The sequence below is a fragment of the Gopherus evgoodei genome, chromosome 13 (genome assembly GCF_007399415.2).
Source record: "Gopherus evgoodei ecotype Sinaloan lineage chromosome 13, rGopEvg1_v1.p, whole genome shotgun sequence".
NCBI lineage: Eukaryota > Metazoa > Chordata > Testudines > Testudinidae > Gopherus > Gopherus evgoodei.
In genome coordinates this window covers 321,266-335,302 of record NC_044334.1, presented here as the reverse complement: position 1 = coordinate 335,302, position 14,037 = coordinate 321,266, and the positions used below count along the sequence as shown (strand labels likewise).

Genomic DNA, 14,037 nt, shown 5'->3' with positions numbered 1-14,037 from the left:
AATACACCTCTACCCTGATATAACGTGACCCGATATAACACCAATTCAGATATAACATGGTAAATCAGTGCGGGGGGCAAGGGGGCACTCCACGCTCCAGTGGATCAAAGCAAGTTTGATATAATGCCGTTTCACCTATAACACAGTAAGATTTTTGGGCTCCCAAGGACAGCATTATATCAGGGTAGAGGTGTACAATTAAAACAGACAATGTAGTAGTTTTCAAGATAAAATTTCTGGCCTAAAGAACTCAGCAGGCTTGTGGGTAATGTTCCATTTCCTCTTTTTTTTTGTAATCCACTTCAATTGAACAAGAATTTCAAACAAGTGTGTAACACTCCCTCTGCTGGTTGTACAGCAGCAGTTAAACCACAATCCCTGCCTTTTGGGTAAGCTCTTCAGGGCAGATTTCATGTGCATTTGTATAACAGCAGCAATAACTCTCCAAACAGAATGGGATAAATTAGACAATGATTCACCTTGGCAAAAAGAATGCTACAAGTAGCAAATCCTAAGGAAAAAAACATTAAATATTATAGAAAAGCTTCTGATGCCATCCTTTCCCAACATTGGTACCATTCTTAAAAAAGAGGCCAGTCTGTGTTGACAGTTTATTTAAAAAAACCAAAAACTTCATTTTATACTACTTACTACTCTGATAAACCGCTGGACATCCCAAGAAAGGTTGTTTCTTTTGTTTTTGCCTTAGTTTTGGATACACACCTAAAGTCTCAACCTTGATTGCAGATACTCTACATAGGTACACAATGACATGAAGCTTATAAAATCAGCTGCTACACTTGTGCAAGAAATAGGCATCAGAGCACGAAATAATCTGTAAAGCAGTTAATTGAAGATTATAATGATCATGTATTTCCACAGTACATTTCAGCTAAATAGACCTCAAAGCACTTCTCCACATTACTGATCATTCCAGCAGCAATTGCTTAGCCCCCAATTGAAATGCAGCTACCTTAGGGGAGGTGCACAGGAGCCTTTTCACAATGTACAGTAACACTAGACTAGAGCTGGATGGAAAGTAAAAGATGCTGTATTCATTTAACCCATCGGAGAGAGCATTTTGGGGACTGTTGTGACAGGTACTGTAGATGCCAGTAAGAGAGATAGTTATGGGGAAACAAGAGGCTGTCACCGAAATGGAAACACAACAAGGACACTAGTGCAAAAGGCCCCAACTCTGGCAGAGAAACGTGAGGTTGCAGAAGCCATGAGTGGGCAGTTCACATAACCTCCAAAAAGTCCTCCTGAGGAATTCTGTGCCACTGCACGTGCACAGAATTCATGTCACATGCAGATTTCCTTGTTTCCCAGCAGAAAAATGACTTTCAGGCAGGGAAGCGGCAAGAGTGGTCACGTGCCCCAGCCTCGCAGCGCCGGCACCTTGGTTCAGGCAGCTGGCAGAGAGGTAAACCGCTACGCGGGGAGCAATAGACTCCCTGGCTAGTGCTGAGGCAGACCCAACCCCCTGACTGACCGCCCCACCAACCAGCCTCCCCACGCCTTGCTTCGCGGGACCCGCGAGTGCGGCATTGGGAGGGAAGGCTCCGAGGGCCGGGCCGGGCAGGCTGGGCTGCGACCACCACGGGGCAGAGACCCGCGCACCCGGCGCCCAGTCAGCCGCGTGAACGAGACGGCGCCCAGGGGTGCCCCCGTCAGACGGCCCGGCCCGGCCCCTCCCCTCGGCGGTTCGGCGCGGCGGGGGCAGGCTGCGGCCGGGCCTACCGGCGCGTGCGGACTCCAAGGGGCGGGGCGGGGCGGACTAGCGCAGGGGTCAATAGGGACTAACCGCCACGCCAACCTGAGACCCGGACTTACCCGCGCGCGAAACGAATGAATGGTGACCCGACTCCGACCGCGACCCCGACCTCGCCGCTCATTGCGCATGCGCCCCGCGCGATTCTACTTATAAACTCAGCCAATTCGGCTCTAGCTGGTCTCGCGGGGGCTGCTGGGAGTTGTAGTTCTGGTCCGATGTGGGTTGTGCGGCGGGGCCAGCTCTGCAGAGCGCTGTGGGGCTCTCAGGCTCCAGCCGCGTCTTCTCGGCACCGTAGCGCAGAGGCCGGCTCTCTCTCCGGCCCACGCTGCTGGAGTTGTGGCATCCCTCTCTCCGATCGTGGGGGGCTGCCTCGCTTCTGTCCGGCCTGCCAGGCCCTGCAGCCGCCGGAGTCCCAGCCTGACCTCTTCCGCCTTATGGGCTGGTGAGGGGGGCTGAGAACCAGGGGAGGGCCTCGGTGGGGGGTGTGTGTTAGGGCTTGAGGGGAGCATGGGGGTGGGGGAAGGTTGGAGGGCAGCTGAAAACCAGGAGAGGGCCTAACTCTCATGTTTTCCCACTTCTCTCTCCCCAGCGATCACTCCTTCAACATCAATGTGCAGCAGCTACAGCAGCAATTCCGGAGCTTGCAGCGCTCCCTGCACCCTGATTACTTCAGCCAGAAACCCCAGGTTAGGAGTTAGGGTGATGAAGACTTGCCCTTGGGCCTCCAGGCACAGGCCTTGGTGTAGGATAGTTGTCCCTTTTCCCAATGAAAGTCACCCAGGCAAAGGGCATGATGACAACTCACTGGCAGCTCAACAAGTGCATTTATTTGGGAACCAGCTCCCAAATCTGTGCATTTGCATGGACTGAGTACAGGGGTGGGAGGTAGAGCCCAGGGTTCTCTAATCACTGCCCCTGACTTTCTCAGAAGCTTCGTATACATTCCTAGTTTGCACTGCAAGTTCTCTGTCCATGAAATGGAATGATTTTCACTTGAGGTAGAGAGAGAGCTTTTTTTATTATTATTATTTGGAGGGACTAAACTTTTTTTTAAAAGTTGCTGTTGAATGTCACTTTAAAAAGTACTTTTGTCGATAACTGAATTTGTCCACTTCTAATAAAGCGAGACAAACAAGATTCTATTCCAAACTCAATTTCCTTTATTAATGCAATCCCTAAAATTTGGGGAAGAGAAGGAATCCCTTCACATCCCCAAGCTCGCTGCACCCATTCTCTCACTTGTCCAGTGCTTGAGGCTTACATCAGTGATGTTTGGAGGATGTAAAGTATACTTATTATGGTGAATCAATGTCATTATGTAGTCTTCCCCTCTTCCTCTGAAATTTTCTTTTGCCACTGGAATCTGAGGTTCCAATTTTCAAAACACTTCCATTAATTGATTCTCTCCAGTTTTGGATGTCTGACATCCTCTGAGATTCCAGGGGTCAGATTTTCAAACATGATGAGAATACATGGTCCTGAGGCCTCATTTGCAGAGTGGAGTCTGTTTACACAGCCCACAGCAGCAAGCCTCCCAGCCTGGGTTGACAGACTCAGGTTAGACACGACTTTGAAGTTGTGATCCAGGCTGAAGTTCATGCTCTGAAGCCCACTCCACTCGCTAGCTTCAGTGCTTGAGCCACAACTTCAAAGCACTGTCCATTCAGCTGTTTGTAGAGCACCAGTTTAAGCCCTGCTGATCCAAGTGTCAACCAGGGCTGGGGACCTCACTGTCACGGAGTACATAGACATACCCTGGGAGTCCCAAGGTACGGGGTTTAAGTTTGGGTCCCTTTTTTATAAAACTTTGGCTTGGTTGTTTGGAAGCATCTTCTGCAAATATAGACTATGCCCAGCCCTGCTTAGTGTGAGATTTAAGAGGTCGAATTACAAATTGGTCTAGCTCAGGGTTTCTCAACCATTTTTTCCCTGAGGCCACCCCAATATGTTATAAAAACTCTGCAGCCCACCTGTGCCACAACAACTGCTTTTCTGCATATAAAAGCCAGGGCCTGTGCTGGAGGGTAGCAAGCAGGACAATTGCCTAGGGCCCCATGTCACAGGCCCCCATGAGTCTAATGCTTCAGCTTTCTGCCCTGTGTCCCAGCGAGTCTAATGCTGGCCCTGCTTGGCAGACCCCCTGAAACCTGGCAGCCCCCCCCAGACACCTGATTGAGAACTACTGGTCTAGCTGAAGAAAAGCAATTGAAGTCCTGCATTTAAAAATAAAGAAAAAAATTAAACTTTGATCACAGAGGTAACAGATTTTGAACCAGTAAAGTGCTAGTGTTCACTGGGTATTTCTAATGTACCCAACATTCTTATCTAGCTCCATAACAGTTTAATTCTTTTGGCTTCCTTAAATGTTTTGGTAGAGATTTTAATGCAATTAAAGATTGCACTGACGTACTGTTCATATAGTAATTTTATTTCTTAATGCTGATTAAATGTGGCATGATTTGGCTTATATTGTAAATATGGCAGTTCTATTTAATACAAATATTTCTGGATCTTCTGTTGACAGAAAGAGCGGGATTTTTCTGAACAACACTCTTCCTTGGTTAACAGAGCCTACCAAACCCTTCTAAGTCCCTTGAGACGTGGATTGTACCTAGTAAGGTGTCTAATAGTTTCTCTTCAGATCGTATAAATCTTTTACCTTTTTATAAAGATTTCGGTATTGCATCATAACCATGTGGAGATGACTGTAGTTTGTTACAGTATAAAGAACCAAATCTTGTGTACCTCCTCCACTGCTTTCCCACCATTCATGTGCTTTCACAAGAGAAAACAAGAATCTTTGAGACTGAAGGAGACCAAAGAGCTCCTCTTTCCACCTAGAATCATAGAATACCAGGGTTGGAAGGGACCTCGGGAGGTCATCTAGTCCAACTGCCTGCTCAAAGCAGGACCAATCCCCAGACAGATTTTTGCCCCAGATCCCTAAATGGCCCCTTCAAAGATTGAATTTATAATCCTGGGTTTAGCAGGCCAATGCTCAAACCATTGAGTTATCCCTCCCCTGGTTAGCATCTTGACTATGGAATAACTTTTTTCTTTTATTATTTTATCACTGTAATCTCACTAAAGCTATGGCTACACTAGAGACCTTACAGCAACATAGTTATACCAATGCAGCTGCATCACTGTAAGATCTCTCATGTAGCCAGTCTAAGCTGACGGAAGAGAGCTTTCTTGTCAACATATTAAACCATCCGCAATGAGCAGCAGTAGCTACGTTGGCGGGAGAAGCTCTCCCACTGACATATTGCTCCGCATACTACCACTTATGCTGGCAATATTTATGTCACTCGGGGATGGGGTTTTTTAATACCCCTGAGCAACATAAATTTTACCACCATAAGTGGCAGTGTAGATGTGGACTAATAATCTGTTGCCCATCCAACAAATTAATTATCTCTGAGCAAAGACGTACCTCCTATACTTACTTTAAGCCTTGCCCCTAACAGCTCCCAGTGCCCCTTTGTGCATTAGCTAACTTCTAATTTTGGAGCTTGTCTACACAGGGAGTTTTTCCTGATTAACTCCATGTATAGATAAGCTTTTAGTGACTTGATATTTTGGAAAGTGGTTGGGATTGAAATACAGGCCTGGCAGCAGCAGATATTGTGAGCCCATTGTTTTTTTCTTCACCAGCTGGAGCTGAATGGAGTGGAACTTGCAAAAGGGACAGACAGTGACATAGATGTGGAGTTCCTCAAAGAAATCATGGAAATCAATGAGACCCTGGCAGAACCTAATAATGAGGCTAAAATAGAAGAGATTGAGAGTTTCATTGCAGGTGAAGTCTAGACTTGTCTAATGTGCAAAAATAAGTTACAATACTGTATTTTCTATAATGTGAAAAAAGGCTAGTCTCTCTAATTAAGGTGATGTAATGGAGGGGGCCTGTCCCATAGCACCTCCTGCTGCCTGAGCATGTCACTGTAGGTGCTCCCTGCCTAGGGCCCCCTAAGAACGCCACACAGTTCAAAAGTGTCTAAAGCAAAATTCCCCTGTTAAGGTTCTACTTTACTAAATATAAATAAACTTGAAATAAGTCTCTCCTTTTGATAGCAAGGTTTGCACAGCACTCACCCGTGGGGCCTGTATTTCTTAGTCTAGCCTGCGATCTCTCCACTTGGGCCCAAGGGTGCACAGCCCTTCTCCTTTGGCCCTGTGATTCTGCAGTCCAGTTCAATTTCTACCTTAATCTTCTGCAGCACTTACCTGCAGCCCCTGGGCTTGTCCTGCGGCTTCTGTTTCTAGAAGCACACCCTTCAGGTTCCTGGTTCTAGAGAGCTCTCCTGGAAGATGCTATATCTAGGAGCCCTAATCTCTGCCTAATGTCCAGTTTTTCTTTTGTCCTTTCATTGTACCAGTTTTCTCTTAAACTACTGGATAGATTTTTTTTTTTTTTTAAGAAGCAATTTTCCTATTGTTTTAGTCTACAGAGAATGTAAATATCATTACCTGTTCTCTATTTTTTTAATTGACCTCTCAGTTCTCCTGTCCCAGATGAATATGTATACATGGTGTACTAGAGATTGTCAGGGGGATCTGGATACCAGTTTGTGCTGGTAGATTGAGCTGCAAAACTACTTGCATTTTTTTCATCAAGACTGCAAACAAGATAACTTATACTGCTTACCAGGGTGCCCCCAAGGAATAGGGTTCCTTTTCATAAGCAATCTAAAAAGCACTTTATTAGTTCAGCTTTGCTAGTCCGATGCAGCCACAGCTTGTTATAATGGCTACGTTTTCAAAGCAAATATTTTTTCTGTTAATGTTATTAACAGAATTTTGCTTTTTACAGTAAAATTCCATACATGCAATATCATGAACAAAATCTTATTAACAGGAAATGTATCTAGTGCCTGTTTATAATCTATTTAGCAAGCTTCTACCTAGTTTGACAACAAATAAATGTGCATGTAGATTTTGAATAATGGTTTAAATGTGTTTTAGGTCATGTTGCCTATAAAGAGAAATACATTATTCAGTGTTTGAACTTGTCAGAATTAAAGAATAATGGGTTAGTGCGAAGGAAGTATTCAGCGTGGAGATTGAGGAAGTGTTAAGCCTGATGGGGGAAGTAATTCTTGGCTCCAAAGAGATAGTGGAGCAACACAGAAGCCCAGGGAGAGCTTAGAGAAGACATTTAGGAAAATGGTGTGGGGAGCAGTGCTGTGTGATACAGGAGCTCAAAGTGGAAAATCTTGGGAGTTTCTTCTTGCTTGACAGTCTCACTCTTCACTTTCACTGCACTCTAGCAAGCATTGAAAGTTTGAGGGCTTGTCAACTGTGGAGAAGTACTAGGTGGATGATGGTTCAGAAGGATAGTTAATAAATTGGAAGGTTACATAGTGATGAACAGTCTGAACTTCAGCTATCCGCAGAAGACACCAGTGCAATCTGATGAAATGAAGATGTAGAGTTTGAGTTCAGCAAGTCTCATCTACTGAACAAAGGAGAGGATAGTCTAGCATGATATGGCACATAGTAGGGAGCTGTTAAAGGTGCTCTGCTCAGAGGGTCCTGAGTCACTCAGGAAACTTTTCTCTAAATGTAAATGCCAGTCACCATGACAAGAGAACATATATACTATAACAACACTGTCACCAATTTCAAAGAACATTTTAAATCACTTTATGGTAAAGCATGTTAATATGGAGAAAATGTAGCAAAGTATTCGATTTGAAGAGACTTGTACTTTCACCCACAAAGTTTTTAATATATGGTAACTTTGTATTTGGGAGAGTGCTATAAGAGTGTCCTCTCATCCTGTCTACTTTCTCCATGAATGTGTTCTAGGTAGTGGCCAAACATCAGTTCAATGGTGAAGTATTTTCACACTTCCATCTGCAGGGTTAATGATCTTGGCTACAAGAAATAATGCAATAGTCAGTATTGTGAAAGGGTAAAATAAAATTCAGAGTGCAAGCTGAAGTTTCAACCAAGCTACTAGCCCTTAAAGTTTGTGATGATGATAATCTCCCTATTTACACTAAAATTCACTCGCTTGATTTGGTGCTAAACTGTTTAATAGCTAGTGACAGAACAAAACAGTTAGCAACAACATTATTGCAAAGGTGCTGGCAGCATATCTGTTTCCCAGCATGAAATCATAATGCAATGTTATTGAAAGTGCTCAGTGAGCATATACAGCTTTGAATAAGATAATGTATTTTTTGTTTTTTTTACAGTTAAACGAGAAGAATTGACCAAGGATGTGAGCAAAGCTTTTGAAAGAGGTAGTGATCTCAATCAGTTGCTTCTTGAATTGTTTTACTGTTATAATGTCAGAGTAATGAGTGCTAAAAACAGCATGCTTTGGTATAAAGTATTTAGGGAACTACAGAGTTCAAGTATCATCATTCACTGCCTTTAAAAATAAAGAACTTCCAGAGACCGATGGGCAAAGCCAGTACAGATCCCAGAGTACTGATATCAAGCTTCTAGCAAGATGACCTGCTCAGTGAACAGGCTGCTGTGTTTTGCACCAGCTTATCTCTGAATAGTTTTATGATGCATCTGCATGTAAGATGCAAACCCCAGTGGCCACTGTCCTTCAGTGAAGAAGACTGAAATTACCTCCACTGTCATCGTCACCTCTTTTCTTTAAGCTCACTGTCATCATGTCAGTATTGTCTGGGTTAAGTCTTGGCCATCTCACTCTCATCCATACCCCAATTTTAGACACTGGCTGTGGCACTGAATGACATTCTCTGAGTCAAATGACAGATTTCAGAGTAGCAGCTGTGTTAGTCTGTATCTGCAAAAAGAACAGGAGTATTTGTGGCACCTTATAGACTAACCAGACATATTGGAGCATGAGCTTTTGTGGGTGAATACCCACTTCATCGGATGTAGCCCATGAAAGCTTATGCTCAAATAAATTTGTTAGTCTCTAAGCTGCTACAAGTACTCCTGTTCTTTTTTGAGTCAAATGAGAGAACACTGACAATGTTGCATCCTGTGCCTCCTGGCTAACTCTCCTAACAGCCCCATATATACCTTGAAGGCTGGCAGGGTGACAAAATGGTACTCTTCGGGACCCCACAATCAACAGCCCTTTGGGAGGAGGAGTAATTGCGAACTTGCCACAGCAAAATGCCAATGAGATCTCTCCAAGAAAAAAAGAACAAAGCCACTGAAGAGCAGCCTTCTCCACTCCTGCTAGGGTCTGCTGGTGAGTCAACATCTTATGATTAATGGTATCATAGGCAGCTGACAGATGGAATACCACTGGCATGAACACTTGATATTCATCCATCTCCTGGAGAAGATAATCACCCACGGCAGTCTTTGCCAAGGCCAGGTCTGTGTTTGCATTGCCAAGTGTTGAAGAGATAAAAAGCATTCTAGATAGTGTGAGCCATGTCTCGCCACAGCCTTCTCCATAATCTTATCCAAGATGGAATCCAGGTCAATAATTAATTAGATTGTCAGTGTCAATTGATGACTTTCTGAGCAGTGTGCACTACTGCTTCCTTCTAAGCAGGATGCTCCCTGCCCTCACAGAGAGGCAAACAAGGGACACACTGTTTCCCCACTGGCCTCCACCTGTCATGGGGGAGGGATAGCTCAGTGGTTTGAGCATTGGCCTGCTAAACCCAGGGTTCTGAGCTCAATCCTTGAGGGGGCCACTTAAGGATCTGCAGCAAAATCAGTACTTGGTCCTGCTAGTGATGCAGGGGGCTGGACTCCATGACCTTTCAGGGTCCCTTCCAGTTCTGTGAGATAGGTGGTTGGAGCAGAGGACAAAGCTGGATGTAGGGTTGGCACTGGGCCAAGGGTAGTACTGGAAGAGAGATCTGAGGACAGCCAGGGTCACAACAGGAATCCACGTCTGTAGATAAGTCAATCAGGTCTGTAGCTGGAGTCCAGGTATATGACAGAGGTTAAAGCCAGATGGTTCAGAATTGGGTAGGGAGGGGCCAGGAGGCAGGGTAAGAACTGGTCAGGAGCAGGCTGGGAGTCTAGAGCAGTGATCCCCCACCTCTTTTGTCTGGCTGGGACCAGATGACGAGCCACAGAGGGCCGTGGTGGCGGACAAGCATCTGCCAAAATGCTGCTGACAAGCGGTGTCATCCAGAGACGTCGCCGCTGAAATTCGCAGGGGTACTTAGATGCCCCGGCGGGCACCATGGTGCCCACAGGCACTGCATTGGGGACTCCTAGTCTAGTGAGTCTGATATACTGTGAAGCAGCAGAAGTGTTCCGAATTGGGTAATGCTGTTGCACAGAGTGATCTGCAGCTCTGGTGGGCTTGGAGAAATACCTGAGCCTGGATGTCATCTGACCCAGGCTCTGCTCAGGGATGACAAGTAACTGCAGGCTCTGTGGGAAAGAGAATTCACTGCAGTGTTGCCACATGCCTGAGTGATGGCTCAGTGCAGCGTTGTGGGAGGGACAGCTAAGTGAGTTTGGCTGCAGGTTTGCCTCACATCGCCTGCCAGGAAGTATGTGGATCCACAACACTAGCTGCAAGACAAACTCTCTCACCATCTTCACTACCTCAGTGAGAATCGCTGCCTGAAACTACCAGCCAAGATGAGACCCTTGTTCCCTCAAGACCTTGTTCTGTCACCAGGAAACCAGAAGTATTGTCTTCCCTAATCATCAAGAGTGTGGCCTAACAATGGAACAAGACTCTCTGGAACCCTTCTAGTTCCATTAATCAGTAAAGGCAGACCATTCCAAGAGGTGTCTCACCCTGACAGGAGAAATGAGCCCCAGCCTCAAACTACAGGCAGTAACTGTTGGTCCATGATGCTAGTTTAAGATTCAGTTGTTTAATTTGCAGTCCCAATCCAAAAAACAGGTCCAAAGAGTGGCCACGTCTGTGAGTTGATCCAGTAATTACCTTTGATAAGCCCATGGCTCTCATGATGTCCAGGATCCCCTGACCACCTCTGAAGATTCATCACCTACATGAAGATTGCTCTTAGTGATTTGAATCCTTCCCTGTATTTCCATAGCCACCGGGCTGAGGCATGTAGTCCCCTTACAAAGGGACTTGACAGTACAGCAGAGCCAATGATACACTAAAATCAGTCCCACCTTAATCCCATATGGAGCTTGCATGCTAAATGGACACATACTCTGTCAGATCCAGTTTGGAGACGAGTTCCTATATTTCAGGTGGGATGCAATCAGCATTGCCACCAGGGCCAGTGCAAGGATATTTTGTGCTCTAGGCGAAACTTTCACCTTGCTTCCCCCACCTCCACTTTATAAACTTTCAAAAATGAATACTGCATAATGTGGCATTGTTCATTAGAATTAATACCCATTCGGCTTGAAAAATTATTAATTTCATTATTTAGTCCACATATTTAATGAAAATAAATTAATAACCTGACAGAGTGTATGGCTGGCTGCCTTTGGGCAGGAGGGTGCGGCAGGGCCTGGCTGGAGACGGGACTGTGGAGCTAGCTCGCTTCGGGCAGGGGGGTGCGGCGGGGGCTGGCTGGAGATGGGGTGTGGGGCTGGCTTCAGGCATGGGGGTGTGGCAGGGGCTGGCTGGAGACAGGGCAGGAAGTGCAGCAGGGGCTGGCTGGGGGTAGGGTAGATATTCTGGGGCCCTATGCAGCCCCCCTGTGGGGGGAAGGGGGTGTGGTGCCCCAGGCCTCCTCAGGGGGATGGGGGGGCAGGCCTCTGCGGGGGTGGGGCTGGCTTGGAGGGCAAGGGGGAACCACTCCCCAGCGGCACAGCTGAGGCTGGGTCTCTGCACTTCCCCACGCTGGTGAGTGCAGGCCTGGCCCTGCTGCAGAGCTCAGGGGAGTGGGGGTGGGGTGGGACTGAGCTGGGGTGGGGGCCCTGGGGCAGAGCCGGAGCAGCGCAGTGCCCCCAGCATCCAGAGAAGGAATGACATCACTTCCCGGCCTGTGGGCCAGAGCTGATCAAAGCCACAGCACCCCCTCACATAGTGGCGGGAAAAGGGTTACACGTTTAGCCAGCGCCGGGTGAGCATCCCAGACATTTTGGGCACTGCTTTTTGGCGCCCTCAAATCTTGGCACCCTAGGTGGCTGCCTAGTTTGCCTAATGGTTGCACCAGCCCAGACTTCCATGCTTTCTCCCTACCGACCATCATGATATACCAAACATCTAACTGGTGAAAGCTGTGCCAGAACTCAGTCATCTACTCCTGTGGTCTCTGCATCCCTATTCTGCCAGTCCCACTACCATGGAATCAGTGGAAATAAGAATTCAAGATCCTCCTTATCTCAGGGCCCTCTCTCACTCCAGGGTACAACCCCTTTCATCTATCCTGTCTCCATTTTAAAATTTCCCTCAACATTACAATTTTTCTTGGTCTCTTAGACCAGGGGCTGCCCATATTCCTAATTCTACAGTCCCCCATAACTAGCCTCCCTCCCGTACACATATGCCTATAGATACCTTACTACAGGTTTCCTACTGTAATGATTACCTGCCCTGCTGGCCTCACATCAGTGGATGAAATTGCTTTAACTACAACATATTATTAAATCCTTCAACATAAAAGATCCATTATTCACGCCACTTAAAAAACATACAGAACCTGAAGGCATGCTCCAGTGCTGGCTGAAAGTGCCCCTGTTACGGACAGAGCCTTTCTGGCAATGGGGTTGGGATGAAGCCAATCTTGGTTGTAGCAGTGATTCCTAGCCAGGCTGCTGGGTCTTACTCTTGTTATGTCTGTTATAGTTTGTAATGGAAATAGTCCAAGCATTCCTCTGATGCCAGTCTTACAGTTTGATATCTAGTAGCCTAATGGTCCACTGGGATATTTTTGTTGGTCCTTCTCAGAGGCGTTATTGGATGGCACTACTGTTGCATGTCTTTTCCCCATTCTTTGTACACCTTGTCTTTTTAGATTGTAAGCATTTGAGACAAGCCCATTTCTTACATTTGTGTCTATTTGCAAGGGGGCCCCAATCCTTACTGAGGCCTCCACTGTTGCAACATAGGCTTTACTGTGGTACGAATGGCATTTGGGTTTTTTAAATTCACATTTAGTTTTGTTATTGATATGGCCATTTTACAACAACAAAATGTTTTAAATTTAATTTCTAAGATGAAACAGAGACTCTATCCTAATATAAACTTCAGTTCTTTGTTTCATTTCAGATGATCTTCAAGAAGCCAAGAAACTTCTAGCCAAAATGAAATACTTTGAAAACTTGGAGGACAAGGTGAAGAGCAAGAAGAACTCTTCCTGATATCACAGTCTTTGCCATTAAGATCTGATCTACTTTTGATTAAAGTAGTGACTGGTAGTTTCTGATTCAGGAACTCAAAGGAGCACAACCATTGTGTGCCTCTTAATTTTTTCGGTCCTTCCTTACCTACGGAAACAGAAGTGTGTGTAAAAGACATCCATGTACTACCCGTTGTCATTAAATGGCATTGGAAGTGGAATGTTGCTGGCAATAATGACCCTGTGCTCCTCAATTCCAACTGCTAGCTTTGTGGCCACACTCCTAACTCTCAATATTTATACCTTCTATATCCCAAAGCGTATATCTACCTATCCTTAGTGGACAATAAATGAGTATGCAGATCACTGTTGCTATTGGGATTTAGTCAGGGCCTGATGCTGCTGTCTTTGGACAAAACTTCCACTGACATCAAAAAGTGTTGCCTAATTAAGGCCCGAATGCCCAGTTTGGTGGATTTTCCCGTCTCCCGCTCACAGCTGTGGGGAAAATGGTGCTTGTTTATAGGAAAAGTTTTAGTTAAGATTGCTCACTGGAGAGTTTCTTGCAGGACCTGGAAACAGTTGGTAAATACTTTCTCAGTTCTACTGAGGGCAGAGATTATTCAGGGTGGGAATGCATTTGCCTTCTTCAACCAGTGTGATAGTCGCTCTTACCTTGTTTACAACCACTTTGATCAGGATGTGTTTAATATCTTACTTTTGCATGAATCTAGCAAGAAGTACCTCATCGAACTCTCCTGCCCAAAGCTTCCCTTATTTCCTTTCACATCACTGTGTGTTGGTGAGGCAGTTGGAAGGAGTAAGCAAAAGTGGAGACTTGCACGTACTTTGTATGTTGCCTTGTAATGCTTAAACTAAATTATTGGCCAGCTCTAGCAGTGCACTGAACAAACAGGGAGAGATGTATTTAGCCTTTTTTGAGAATCTAAACCAGATAGGACCTTATTTCACGCAGGAGATGAGTTCATGGCAGTGCAGCAGGAGATATCTAGAGTAGAAACTAATTTCTCTGTATATTGTTGTAAAAACAAATGATTAAATTATTAGAGT

At 45.6% G+C, this 14,037-nt stretch overlaps 2 protein-coding genes across 7 annotated transcripts in view; one reads left to right on the top strand and one right to left on the bottom strand.

Annotated features, from left to right (window-relative positions):
• The window catches only part of CHEK2 (checkpoint kinase 2), a 49,918-nt gene extending 48,001 nt beyond the window's left edge, over positions 1 to 1,917 (bottom strand). For 3 of the 5 annotated variants that reach the window (XM_030582642.1, XM_030582639.1, XM_030582641.1), the window contains exon 1: positions 1,837 to 1,917. Coding sequence is in view for 1 of the 5 variants with exons in the window: in XM_030582643.1 (XP_030438503.1) it covers positions 652 to 752; positions 1,837 to 1,898 (163 nt within the window). In the remaining 4 variants the exon portion in view is untranslated. Of the gene's footprint in view, positions 1 to 651; positions 836 to 1,836 lie in introns of all 5 variants that reach the window. The other 2 variants (XM_030582643.1, XM_030582640.1) reach the window with 2 other exon arrangements.
• A 61-nt stretch (positions 1,918 to 1,978) lies between these two features.
• On the top strand, positions 1,979 to 13,332 carry HSCB (HscB mitochondrial iron-sulfur cluster cochaperone). 2 transcript variants are annotated; one of them, XM_030582645.1, is made up of 6 exons: positions 1,979 to 2,219; positions 2,367 to 2,463; positions 4,302 to 4,391; positions 5,435 to 5,579; positions 7,984 to 8,031; positions 12,897 to 13,332. In XM_030582645.1, the coding sequence occupies exons 1-6, from the start codon at positions 1,993 to 1,995 to the stop codon at positions 12,986 to 12,988; spliced, it is 699 nt and encodes a 232-aa protein (XP_030438505.1). In that variant the 5' UTR covers positions 1,979 to 1,992; the 3' UTR covers positions 12,989 to 13,332. The 2 variants fall into 2 exon arrangements, with proteins under 2 accessions (XP_030438505.1, XP_030438506.1); XM_030582646.1 differs by lacking the exon at positions 4,302 to 4,391.
• Positions 13,333 to 14,037: the final 705 nt, after the last annotated feature.

Excerpts from the sequence above, each read along its gene's own strand:
- HSCB (XM_030582645.1), top strand. The coding sequence starts at position 1,993 with ATGTGGGTTGTGCGGCGGGGCCAGCTCTGCAGAGCGCTGTGGGGCTCT. Across the intron at positions 5,580-7,983 it reads GATTGAGAGTTTCATTGCAG|TTAAACGAGAAGAATTGACC; the intron begins GTGAAGTCTAGA and ends TTTTTTTTACAG. Across the intron at positions 8,032-12,896 it reads GAGCAAAGCTTTTGAAAGAG|ATGATCTTCAAGAAGCCAAG; the intron begins GTAGTGATCTCA and ends GTTTCATTTCAG.